Source organism: Opisthorchis viverrini (genome assembly GCF_000715545.1).
Source record: "Opisthorchis viverrini unplaced genomic scaffold opera_v5_95, whole genome shotgun sequence".
In the NCBI taxonomy this organism is placed as follows: Eukaryota; Metazoa; Platyhelminthes; class Trematoda; order Opisthorchiida; family Opisthorchiidae; genus Opisthorchis; species Opisthorchis viverrini.
This window is the reverse complement of record NW_008751752.1, coordinates 562,646-576,301: the sequence shown is the minus strand read 5'-3', so window position 1 is coordinate 576,301 and position 13,656 is coordinate 562,646. Positions and strand designations below refer to the sequence as shown.

The 13,656-nt window shown below is 43.0% G+C and overlaps 1 protein-coding gene across 1 annotated transcript in view; it reads right to left on the bottom strand.

Moving 5' to 3' along the window:
* The window catches only part of T265_05223 (hypothetical protein), a gene marked incomplete at both ends in the record, with an annotated part of 35,166 nt that overhangs the window by 19,192 nt on the left and 2,318 nt on the right, over nt 1-13,656 (bottom strand). The window contains 4 exons of the mRNA XM_009170178.1: nt 1,080-1,368; nt 5,467-5,646; nt 6,287-6,425; nt 9,190-9,371. Of these exons, the coding sequence (XP_009168442.1) occupies nt 1,080-1,368; nt 5,467-5,646; nt 6,287-6,425; nt 9,190-9,371 (790 nt within the window). The remainder of the gene's footprint in view (nt 1-1,079; nt 1,369-5,466; nt 5,647-6,286; nt 6,426-9,189; nt 9,372-13,656) is intronic.

Below are 13,656 nucleotides of genomic sequence, written 5' to 3'. Positions count from 1 at the left end.
TAAACAGTCTCATGTACATACCATGAACCACACTATTTGCGTATGACTGACTGGGTGCTCCTGAATCTTAGTTGTACGTTACCCACGCTATACGTTAAGCAGTACACCAGTAGATGTCCTTCGGATGTGTTCGGGTGGCTGTCAGCCGGTGGCGGGGGGCATCTAAGAGCGCAAAAAGATCAAGACATGGAGGTCAATGTGTGCAGGACCCCCGGGCCAGGCCGTTCAGTTTCCTTAGGGTGCTGACTGAAGCTGAGTGATGAAAATTCAACCCAAACTGACTAAATTTGTGAGGTAGTAGGCTTAACCGGACTCGCTCGCTGGTGTGCGATTCAGTTCGACTGGACGAAAACGGGCCTGGGAACATCCTTTGATAAAGCCTGAAAGATCGCTGGCTTCGTACAAGGACAGCGAAAGCTGAAGAAACGGGAGTACCTACTATTGTCTTTCAGTGCCAACGGTTTCTGATGCCGCGCGGTCCGTGTTGGGGATCCGTCAAACGAGAGCATTCTAAACTGGCTAGGTATCAGCTGATTTCTCTGAATGGCACAACGATTCCGACTGATGATCACACCAGAATTCAGTTTATGGAACCTGATCGGCAGAAACAGGGTTCGAAGGCTAACACCCTGAAAATGTTATTCGAAATGCTGCTTGTCAGACCGCTCAACGTGCTATGTGGCACGTGTGTGGTTGACCTTTTGGGATACTACCACGACTTTACCAAAACAATACGAATGTTTGTGGACGTAGCAGGAGATGTGTGCTATCGACCACAGCACCTTTCGAACGCCATAAGTTTGAATGCGCATAAGTACCGTGCACAAATCGATTGACTTATATACAAGACATTTTTGAAGCTGTTTGATCGTTATCCATCCAAATGTGTATACGATTGTGACCAGTGTGTACCTACTTGAAACTAAAAGTAGACGAAAACTGTGTGGGGAGGAAACCAAAACAAGCAATATCTCAAGGAGGATTGTGTTCTGTGAGTAACTGAACTTGAGCTGCACGGCTGAGACTAAAGGAAACAATGTGTGAGGGACTTATTCTCAAACGTGTCATTGTACACTCACTCCATTTGAACGATGACAGAGAAGAGCAGTGATTTCAGCCCCTCTCCAAAAAGAAGCTTCGCGCAGAGCGTGATGAATCACGGGCAGCAGCTGTTCAGCTCGTTGCGCTGAGCTCACACATTTCTCCTGCTGTGTGCCGGATTGATGTTCTGGGCTCAAGTTGTCTCGAGGTACACCAATCGGTTGTCTGGGTATCTTACCGTGAAGGAGTTGAGCAACGGTCAGTTCTCCCCGGATACTGGGCTTGCCGAATACGTGAGCATCAGGAACTTTCATCGTATCTGCTATACTGGAAAGGTCATTCGGATGTTTTTGAAACGACCGTTGACACTTTGTAGCAGTATTCTTGAGATGCATAAATTAGTCTTGCTAGATACGAAAGCCACATGGTGTGATACTTCTCGAGTCTACCTATTACTTTCAGTTAGTACCCCCAAAATAAAGCTTGTCTGTCATTGGTGCTTCTTCCCTTATCGCACAAATTAGGGTTAGTGAAACATGGTGATGACAACAGTGTGTGTGTGTGTCGGTTTTCGCCTAAGTTTCAATCCATTAAATTTGTACACACAGACTTTGTGGTTGGCTTTCATGATATTTGAATTCCGATACTGTGAGGTGGCAAAGAAATTTACTGAATTTGTCAGGGTCTAGGAGCACCGAGTGCATAGAAATTTAGGGACCAGGAATAGATGAGTAGAAATCAAAGTATCATTGACTACTCCTTGTCATCCATGGTCTGTAGTCATTGACTGGGTACCAATAAGCTCTTTCGGAAAGCCATTTATTCTCCGCTCCCAGGTTACTCACCACCCAGCGGGTATTTTCTTCCGGTTAGAGGCGATCCCGGAAAACAGTATGGAATTCAGTCTAACCCCGGTATACTAAGGATAACACTGACCTAGTGTCGTTTCTTCATCAATATTGAATTACTCAGCAAGCAACCGCTTGTTGTTTGTTGCGACTGGTTAAGCAAACGAACGACGAGTCGGTTAGATATGGGCGGAATCTCCACCCACGTAGCTGTCAATATTGACCCATTCAATGAGAGCACTTTACGCACATTGGCTTCCCCATTCAAAATGTGTATCGTGTCCATCTTCAGGTCCGGGTTGCGACTTCCCTCGACGTCCCCTTCCCGTTGAGCGGGAGCGTGTTACGATGGATACTGAGGGTAGAACCCCTAAACCATTCCTATGCACTTCCTTTGGGTACCTTTGGCCGTGCTACTTCCATCCGGATAGTCCAATTTGTCTGCAACAAGCGACATCCCTTTAGCTCATTGCTGGTGGCTCGTTTACGCGCCTTCTTTCCTACCACAAAGGTCCTGGAAACCCTCCGTCATCAATCGACACTGCACACACCACTACTTTTGCAATAAAAGTCGTGTTCTACTACTGAGTGGTGCAGAGAAGCCATGCCATGTTGTAGACATTTTGCAGCATCATACCGTTGGGAAGTTCATGGTCGTAAATTTTGGACGTACGTCTCTCTGCCGTAGCGCACAATTATTGCTTGTGGCTTTCTGCATCAATGAAGATTCCACTCGTCCTCGAAGATAACAACCACTGCTACTGAAAATATGTACCATCAAGTCTAGATAACGCGGTCTTTAGGTAAGGACTCGAAGGGCGAAGTGAATGTGCGCCGGTGGTTCAGTGGTAGAATGCTCGCCTGCCACGCGGGCGGCCCGGGTTCGATTCCCGGCCGGCGCAGCCCCCCACTTTTCCCAAACCAATGTTTAACTATTACCATAGTTCCATATGAAGTTTATGCAAAGTTGCCACCATTTCGCCTACCTGATCCATATCTGCTGTATAGCTTTCCAGACGGTGGGCTCGTGGTGGTCGAGTTTCGGACCCAGTGTTGCCATGATCGGGTTCAGCGTTCTTGGGCTGTTGGCGAAGAGAAGCCACGGCTTTTGTAGCGCTTCGTCTCATGCAAGAGACACGATTATCCGCTCACGTTTACCTCTCCTGATGAGTAGCTCACCCTTAGCCATGAGTGATAGTTATGGCGACACCGCACAACCACAACCTTTTGGTTTCTCATTTTTGTTCGAAATTCCAAATGTTTTTTCTCGTTTACTTTACACTACTACACACGCTTTCAGTAGTGATCTTTCATCGAAGCTATTGGCTGATTGCCCGTTTACATTGGTGGACGTGACCTAAATAACTGTCCGCGCAAGCCTGTGAGGCACACACAGTATGGCTTCCTTAGACACACATCGACCATCAGCGCCATGAGTACTAGTGATTCTCTGACGCTGTGTAACAGTTCGCTCATTCTCGCGTGACCAGACTGGGCCTGTGCTTGTGCCTGGCTTTGCTGACGCCTCTCGGCTAACTCACAGTAGCCATATGACCATGCTAAGTATGCACAGTTGGGTACGCGATGGTTTTGGGACTTGTTCATGTGCGTAGTGTGGTTTCAGGTCCTTCCCTGGCTCTTTTTGAATATCACTGTTCAAAAAAATATCACTATTACCACAACCTTTTGATTATTCATTCCCGTCCGAATGCGCTATTCATCGTCAAACGTACACTACTATGAAGGCTTTCAGTAGTACACTTTCATCGAAGATAAATGCTAGTTCCCCATCTTCATTGGTTGACCTGTTCGATAAAATAGTCCGCGCACCGCGCTGAGGCACACTCGTCATGGCTTCCTCCTCGCAAGTGGTCGTTTAAAAATGCTCCCGTGTCTGCTGAAGGATACGCAGTAGACGTTACCACCCTGTTCGTGAATCACCTGGGTAGCCGCCTATTCCGCAACGTTCACGAACTGATGCACTGTGTGTAGCAGTTCGAGTGAATATCAGGATCGTACTACAGCGTGCGAACCTGACTCCGTGGGCAGCCAGGCACTCTAACATTACATTGCGGCACACGAAGTGTGGGGCCATAATTTATTCGAACTGAAAGACGGAGGGAGAAGAAGACCCAAGGTTAGCCAACTAGAACCGCTTTGAGATACTTCATCCCCAGATACCACTAAGAGAACCTGGACATGAACTGAAAAAAGAAACACCATTAGCAGGTATATCTTGCCACATTCCCAGTCAAGAACGGAGAGGATCCAGTTCCGGAAAGCTGTCAGCATCGACAACACCCAACCCTTTTCACAATCATGCAAGAAAGAAGAACTGTTTTCAGTAGAGATTGCATTTTTATCGGTGAAGCTAATCTGTACTGTGTGGCGTTTTGTACCCTTATTTTACTTCCATTATAACACTACATATTTTATCAGTTGCATAATCGTTTTTCGTTTAAATACGAAAAGCTAAAAAAAACGCGCACTTGTACAATTTCACATAATACAAGCGTGGTCACGTGCTTCGACTCTCTCTTCTGATTTCGCTCGCGCTTGCAGCGGTCATTCGCGAGTCTCATGTACTAACTTTGGTAGCACAACATTTCAGACATCTTCAGAATCTATTATATGTGGGAGGCGTTCAGAAGAAGACCTCTGGACCAACATAATTGGATTATTGTTTATTCGCTGACCTGGGCCAACGACGAACTATTTTAAAGAGAACAATTGTTAGTGAGTCTGTTCCGTCTGATCTCTTTATTTTTGTATACCCAATCTAGCGTAATTATTTTTATTTCTTTGCCACACACTCCTGGTAAACTAATTTATTGGGTAGCCAGACCACTACAACCGAAAAGCCGAGATGCGCCGTAGAGCTGTTTCGTTCCTGTTGGGAATGATCGTCAGAGTGGGTCACGCGAAGCTCAGAAGATTCTAACCTGCATCGTCAGTGGTTGAACAGGCAGCTAATCAGTAGAGTGATTCGCTGTCGGTTAAACAGGACCCAGCGCCATTCAACCTTGAGTCCTGGAACCAACATCAGGTGGTCTTGCTTGACTGGCTTCTGGAGTGTCGACACCCTAGGGTTTAATTCATCTTGTGAAATTACTCTTTGTTTGAGCTACTGACATTTTGATGGTAGTCTGGGACAAATGGTTATATGAGTGCATTACTGAAATTTATGGCGCGGAGCAAGTCTGCAGCTGAAACCCTTGCTGCACAACTGAATGATCGTCTTCCAATCGTAACTTTGGCACCGACCTACACGGGGGCAACGTTTAGCAAAGACGTTAGCAAAGACGAATAGCAAAGAAGTTTCGGTTACGTTTATACATCTGACAACGATCAAACCACCCCGTCTCATTAATCCTATTTAAATGAAACTGCTACAGTTTTGACAGGACGTGCAGAGTCTCCAGTGGAACAGTCTTGACTAAATGCGTGGTAACGATAACATTGACGGCCGTTTCGGTGTGCACAACTACGAGAGAACTACAAAACGGGCAAATTATCCTGTCACACTCGGGGGGACTAATTCAATAAACATGGTGAAAAATTTCTGTGAATGACCTACGGATCACGTGATCTTCCCAGTTTGTGTCCAAAACGCTCATTCCTGTCCAGCTGGCGGGAACTCATGATCGGCGTTTTCGTCACATTTTCAACATTTGTAAACCAGTTGAGTGCCCGTCGTGCGTGTATTCCTCGCTCATCTGAGTAGGTTGGTATTCCATAAACCTTGTCTCTGTCAAAACTGCAGAAAAAGCAGCATTTTCATAATGGAATTTCAATTTTCAGGCTGACTGAAAGTCGCGCATCTGCTTTAGTGTACTTGGTGTCCTTGGATGGTCACTGAGTAAAATATTCGCTTTCGGCTACTTAAATTTTATAAGTAACATGAATCCACGGCTAAACAGCAAGCAAACGCTTAAACCAACACGGATTATTTGGTGCGTCAGACGTGCACAAATTTCAAGTGGATAACCGCTCAAATTTTTACACCCAGTGTATTTCCTTCCTTTTGGACCCGTACTGTTTAACCGAGGGCAATTATTATATATTTTCATATATCTTGATGGGAATACGCTCGGGAATCCACACTCGTTTAGCAATTTTACATTCGTTTGGGCATTTTAAGATTTTCATCTTGACATATCGGAAAAAAATGTATTCATAGAGTCAACAAATCTTGTAACTAAGTATACAAGTTTGGGATTTTCCTCACGGTTCATCTCAGAAGGGAATTTTACTATGATAACGTCAGTAGGTTCCAGTGGTTCCAGTGAGCTTTGATAACATCAAGTTTAGCCGCATGGCGTCGTCTAAATACGTAAAGATACTATGCAAATGTGTTAACCAGGCCCATATGATACATCACCGCTCTCTTCGCCTACTTTTCATAACGACGCCGTCCTTGTTCTCCGGGCATGAGGTGCTTGTGTGAAATGATGTAATGCTTTCGGTCTTCTGCCTCCTCTCGCTCCAACTCCATCGGAGTCTTGCGTGGGTTGAGTATCGGTGCGATCCCCCCATCTGTGGTTAAATTTGCGGAATGGGTGGAAGGTGAGGCGATATTTTTATTAGGCGAGATGGGAACTTGGGTGAAAATGAAACGGAACAAGAGATTATGTCAAGGGAACGCAAATATAATAAAAAAGACACTTCGAGGGCACGAGTGACCTACACCTAACGTAAGACAAATATGTCTTTCATGAACAGACCTGATTTTTCACTTAGAGCTTCGTGTCTGTCAAGGGAACGCAAATATAATAAAAAAAGACACTTTGAGGGCACGAGTGACCTACACCTATCGTAAGAAAAATATGCCTCTCATGAACAGACCTGATTTTTAACTTAGAGCTTTCTTTCTCTCAAACGATTCTGGTGGTTCCTGCCATCAGCTGCAGTCTCCAGCTGGATTAGCAGTACAACTACGGCGTATCCGAAACCATGCAAAATTTCTGACGTGCTTGTCAGCCTAGGTAACACTTGATGGGAATGAGGTTAATGTGAGCTGGCAACTGGCAATTGGATGACTTCAGGACTCATAGCATTTGTACGGAATTCGGTCTACTGCTTACGATGAAAGTACACACTGTCCTCATTGTACAAACCTAAAATGCATTTATATCTTTGTAATGTACTACTCATAAGGTTGCTGAAAATCCTGAGAACATCATAAACGAGGGATTCAGTTGGGTTCCAGGTGAGTCTCCCGAAAGAAACAAATTAGTTTGCAGATGAGTGTATATTCGCTAAAATGCATTTGTCTTGCAATGGTTTACAATCCATTCGGATAGGTCATGCGTACACAGCAATTCTCTGGGTGGGCTTTCGCGATGGAGGTTGGCAGATTCAGAGCAATGAAAACCAAGAGAACGAAACGGAGACTGTGAAAATTCCAAATGCTGATGTCTAATTTTGAGGCTGGAGACCACACGCTTCACCGTATGCTTGGGTGGAGTCCTTGCACGATTCGTTTTCTAGTCCATGGTAGTCTAGTCCCGGCTATCACTTTCTGACCGTGTTGTCCGAAGAAACTTTTCAAAGCCGTTTGCATCATGAGGGTTATAGGTATACCAACGGTATCTCTCTAGCTCTTGTTGTTTTGCGCTTCTGGCAGACTGACACTCATACGATAGTGTTCTGTCACTATATAACGACGAACATAGCGGAAAACTCGGTCACCATGACCGGAAGTCGGTTCTTAGAATAAACACAACAAGAAGCCCGTCTCTTGGCCGTAAGACGAGGACTAATAGTAGAAAGCAGAGAATTTCATTCTGATTGGGAGGGAGTAAAGTGTAGGTTAACATCACCTTTGGTAGCCACACTTAGCATACCGGTGCTGCTTGAATCCAAGTCGGGAACATCGCGAATCTCCCGTGAGGTTTGCTGCTTGGTGCATCATGACTTCCAGAATCACTGCTTCGCTTTCAGATAGATAATAAACTAATGGTTATTTTTTTCGAATATTTCATCACCTAAAGGCACCTCATATGTATCACAGGTTGTGGTGATGGAAAAAACATTTTTCCCAACAGAAAGGAGGTACGTTCTTTTTACCTTCAACGTTTCTGACACAGTCGTGAGCTACCCTTTACAACCAAGCCTTCGCAGAGCGGGGCATAAATAAAAAACATTTTTACTAGCAGTAAAATGCCGGTAGTCACTGGGCAAAAGCACTGTTCTCAAGAACAGTGTCGTAAATTTTTCTACCTCAGGTCTCATCACTTGAAGTTTGCCGTCAGATTTTTATTCATTCTTATCATTCTGGATGCTTTCAGTTTTCCATTAATCGTTGAAAGACTATTATGCGATGGGTTGTTCAGGCATCTCATGGATGGCAGTTTTCCTACGGGTGCCCGAGGTAACATTTATGTGCTGTTCCTGCTAAGCTTCATCTGTTTTGCGTGGAAGCCAAAGTCAGCAGCAGTCAGTTAAGAAATGCTGCGTGTAGTTACCAAACCGACAGAACAGCTTCTTGATTAGCCGGTAAATATAACCCACTACATTCTCATAAAAAACGAGTAGAAAAATGAATCAAAGGTTATGTGGCTCACAGGAGACCGCGACTAAAGCAAGCTTTACTTGAAGTGTGATAAAAGGAGCTCTGTGAGGCCAATAACCGTTGACTTTCAGTTTTGGCCCTTAGTGAGTTCACAGGCAAACTCAGTGGGGATCAAATCCCATTCAAAACAAAAATCCAAGACAGAAAAGTTCAGTTTTCTGTCTGGAGACAAAAGACATTTCTTTTGGGGGCCTTTTAACTGGCCTCATCGTATCGCAAGCTCGCAAATACGGTTCATTTTGGACGATCTAAAATTTCTTGTTTTTCATATTTTTGCTATTACTGTGGAAGATAATTTTGTATGAAAAACCATATGTAGGGAATTTCTTGCAGTAAAAACGAGCAGTATAATGAAACACCAATCAAGTGCTCATAGTTCAGACAACCGTTTATCACAACTTATTTGATGAGGTGTTTGCGAGTGAGTGAAAACTGCCTAGATAATGATTCTTTGGACCCCTCTTCCCGTTCAGGATAATTTTTATGGGGTTATTCTTGCCCCAAAATCCGTTTTGAATGTGATCGAAACACAAATACATCCCGGTGTGCCCGATGATCTACGGCTACAGACAATCAACTTCGTACTAATGAAAACAAAATTATGCATTTTTATCAAATATGAAATAAATTCTATGGTTTTGTCACGCATCAGTCCGCTGTGCACTGAGAAAAAGGTGTCCACTATTGAACAGATATAGTCGTGATAATGATGTGCCTTTGACCCACCTTTCACATTCGGTAATCCGAAAACCGTGGACTCCGGATGGACGGATTCCGGCAGATCCGGATCGGGAACCCTTCCGAGAGGTCTCTTTTTTGAAGACTCGTATAGTTCCTCACTAACTGTATGACAAAGTTCTTTCAGGAATGTTGGCTCCGGTGGTCTAATGAGGTCTTTTGCTGTGGTACTTTAAAAGGAAAACAATTTTTTGATTAAATAAATAAATGGTTTTTAAAAACTTGAATTGCAGCAAAAAAATTAGTAGGCGCCCAACCATAGGATTGCGGTGGTCATACTTGATCCGTCCGGTTTTTAAAAAAGCTAAATTGGGCTCGATGTAGTTCGGCATTGAAAACAGCAGTATGCATATAATTTCCGCCTAATAGACTTGAAAACTTGACTCGAAGCTAGACTCGGAAACATTTGACTTCGAACTATTATACCATATGGGACGTGAAAGCCTGGCTTATAAGCGTATGAAACCTATAAAGGTAGATAATTGATTTTTTTAGCAAACCCAAATGGGACCAAGTCAAAATGCTGGATTGACAGTCTCGACTAGACGGGGAAAAATCATTTATCGTCGGGAACCATACCTCCAGAAACCACGGAATTGGTGAACGTTGGTGACACTAATTCAATTAGAGCACGACTAAGCAGTGCACAAGACGCTCCAGGCCGAGTTAGCCCGATCATTTTCCCATCAACTCTTATGGTATAACATTTATTTGTTATCGAAGTTTTTTAATGGTGAATTTATAAAGCAAGAAATTGGAAACACATACTTTCCTACTCTTATTTGCTTATTTTTAAGGCTACAGCACAAGGGTTTTTGCACTATTATGTTGGACCGTAACTTGTCAGCAGTATGTGCCGTTGAATTTTAAATGTGTAAACCTGTTGAAAAACCGCTCATGTTTTAAAATGAAGCTGGCAATTGTCCAGCTCCATTGAACTAGAATATGTAGCTAGCCTTAAACTATCCAAGGAGTTATTCCTATTAATTTTGCTCCAGGCTAATTCCCACCGCTGCCAGTAATTCACACATTCCCTTGATAACATACTTACACTTGCTCACAACTCCTGAGTGCATTTACCTCTATTCCGCAGGGAAGCAGATGTATTCTGTAAGCAGGGCTTCGCCGTGAGAGAGTTGTAGTTTAATCACACCCACTCGTCTGCGCGACTTGTTTTATTGTGATATTTAGTTATTTTTCGTGAGTTGCCTCATTTAACAGATGATTTTTATGGTAGACTCCTTTAAGTTTGGACGCGGCAAAAAGTTATTCTTTAGCAGTTCACCTTAAAATAGTGAATTTGAGATTGTGAGATTGCTTACTTTGAAGGCCTTAGGATATACCATTTTTGGGACGGGGAAATGATAGACGGAAAGTTAACCTCTACTCACAAATCATACAAAGTTGTTCTGAACTCTTGCATGAAATATTTTTTTAGCAGAGATATAGCGAATGTTTCCGGCAGTGACCCCATTGCTTCCCTGCAGCCCATTGCTTATACCGACTAAATCTAATTCTCCATTCACAGAAAAACGCTCCATAACGAGGAGTTCTGGTGAGCGGCAGGTAAACACACAAGGTCACTATTCGCTTTATCTCTAACTCTATTAGTTTTGCTCAGTTCTGAGCCAATCTAGCCTAAATAAAAGCGTAACTACCATCCTTGGTACTCTACATATCTGGTGTTTAGTTTTATTCAGTGCAACATTAGGCACAAACACTTCAGAAGTGCAGTCATATAGGATACCTCCGAGTTGTCTTGATCGCCCAGATTTATCAGAATTGAATTGACAGTAATGTCAAAACGCTTTTGTCAGATTAAAGTCAAAAGTCGAAGTCGATTTATTTAAACAAAACGCCGGAACAACAAGAGCAACAAAATAATGAAGGAAAGCAGTTCGAAAACGGGAAGCACTCACACCTGTAACTGGTCGCTCAGATAACCTATATAAAACCTGCTTAGATTATCTTTGTTTTTTATTGACAGGTAAACACATAAAATTTTTAGAAACAAAAAATCACCACCTTCGTCCAATCCGGGCATCATGCATCTACACTAAGCCTGCCTGGCGTTACAGTGAATGCAAGATACGCAGGACTTAGGCAAACCGTGCATAACGTACCTTCATATTGACTGACTTGTACAAACATCTGTACCCACTATCCCATAAAGTCCGTGATGTGTATGACCCCTGAATTACTCTTCTTTACATAATTGCGTCTGCTCTTATTTGGTGTGGCTGCTCTCAGGTTTAAGTTAATCAGACAGGGAAAAGGAGAGCTACGAGCAGTCAAAAGGTACATTTTGGGGATCTTAGCATACAGACTTTAGGAAAAATGTTAGAGTTTGCAATAATACCGTGTGAATCCACTTATCCGGGTGAGTTATGACGATCTTATGGTTTGTTAGCAAAGGAGTAAAACAGAGATTATGCTACTCCTATAAGCTGATATACCACCGGGTGATAGCTTCAGTCGTAAAAGTTTACCTGCTGCAGTTGGAATGGCCTACGTTTTTGTGCTTGTCTGCCAGACCACCTGAAGGAATTAGAAGAGCTGATATGCTACAACGTTGCCATAGTCAAGAAAAAAGCAGCCAAGATGTCGGGAGTGGGTTCAAATCATAGAACGTTTGGTCAGCAAGTCTCACTGACTTGTACAAACATCTGCACCCACTATCTCATAAAGTCCGTGATGTGTATGACCCCTGGATTACTCTTCTTCACATATTTGCGTCATTGTGAAACTAAGCTCTGCTTTTATTTGGTGTGACTGCTCTCAGGTTTATATTAATCAGACAAAAAAGAAGAGCTACTAGCAGTCAAAAGGTACAATGATGGAATCATAGCATACAGCCTTTAGGAAGAATTTTAGAGTTTGCATAACTGCCATGTAGATCTATTCATCTTGGTGAATTATGACATCTTGTGCTTTGTTAACAAGGGACTGAAACAGAGATTATGCTATTCGTATGAGCTGATATACCACTGGGCGACAGCTTCAGTCGAAAAAGTCTACTTGCAGTTTGGATGGTCTATGTTTTTGTGCGTGTCTGTCAGGCTACCTGAAGGAATTAAAAAAGCTGAGATACTACCAGGTTGCCATAGCCCAGAGAAAACAGCCAAGATGTTGGGCGTGGGTACAAATCACAAAACGTTTGATCAGTAAGTCTACACCTTATTCAATGAGCTACTTTTAGCTACCTCTAATTATCCAACTTCATGAAGGGAGTATCACTGAACAGGACACTATTGAATAGGCCGCCGCATGCACTAAAATGTCTAAAAATGAGGAATTCGGTGAAAGTGCTTTCTGGCATACCCTCTTGCTCTGACTCGATGTGTTTTGTTGAGACTGGACCGCCACGTGCAGAAAGTTGACCAAGTTTAGGGGAGTTGCGGCCACTAACGAAAAAGGATTGAACTATACAGCGCGTATCTGCCATGGACAAATGACAGTTGACACATTTTGGAATATGTAGTTTAGAATGTTAACAATCAGGCCAAATCTAGGTGTTAGTATTGCCATTCTGAAAAATACTGAAATTCAGGAGACCGAAGGTCAAAACCAGTTACCCATATGGTTGCAGCCGCTAAGAAGCCAGATTGACGGATGTTTGATTTTGAACAAAAAGTAGATTAGATGAAAAGATTTTCTCAGAAGCCCACTGAGTTAATCCAAAGGTTAACCAATGCATGCCGTAAGTTTTTAGTGATTCAAAAGCCTAGTTTTCCTTATCTCTAAGCTTTCAGAACGACTGGTTTGACGGTTCTTCCTTGCACAGTAACAAGTGTGTTTCACGCGACAGCATTCTGTGAATTAAGTTACTGAAAGCCGAGATGAAAAGAAAGAAAGCTACTAACAAACTCGGAATGACTTTGCGCCACAAAGACCGGAACAAAGGTGAGCAAGATTACTGCGCTGGAGCCAGACAGCAAACTTCAATGTTCAGTAAATGAAGGCTATCCATAAATCAAGCCCTCTACGCTGTATTGATATGCTGAACCATTTCGGTATCCTGCTGACGCGGTAAGTTATCGATTGGACAGCATTCAAATATTTTGACTTCAAGATAAAAAAGAGTGTTGTTGAAAGTTTGTCATCATAGGGTCAGAAATGGTGACACAAGCAGAGAAAACTACACAACTTTTGAGCGTGCCTGAAAAATTACTGCAAATTTCTCCTTTTGTCGACGTGTGAAGCCCTTCATGCTTGCTCACAGTGATTGATTTTTTATTCACTTGCAACCTTCTGTAGTGAAAACAGACAGATTTCAGATAGTAAAGGAAGTGTAGCACCTGTAAACTGCTGTTTTTCATGCTCAGTATCATCTTCCTTTTCCCCATCAATACCAGTTACATCACTGTAAAAAATTTTGTTTTACTGAAATACAATCGCAACCGCCCGCTTCTTGGGTCCAAAAAGACTTTAGGATTTTTGCTGATATCTCTTGTT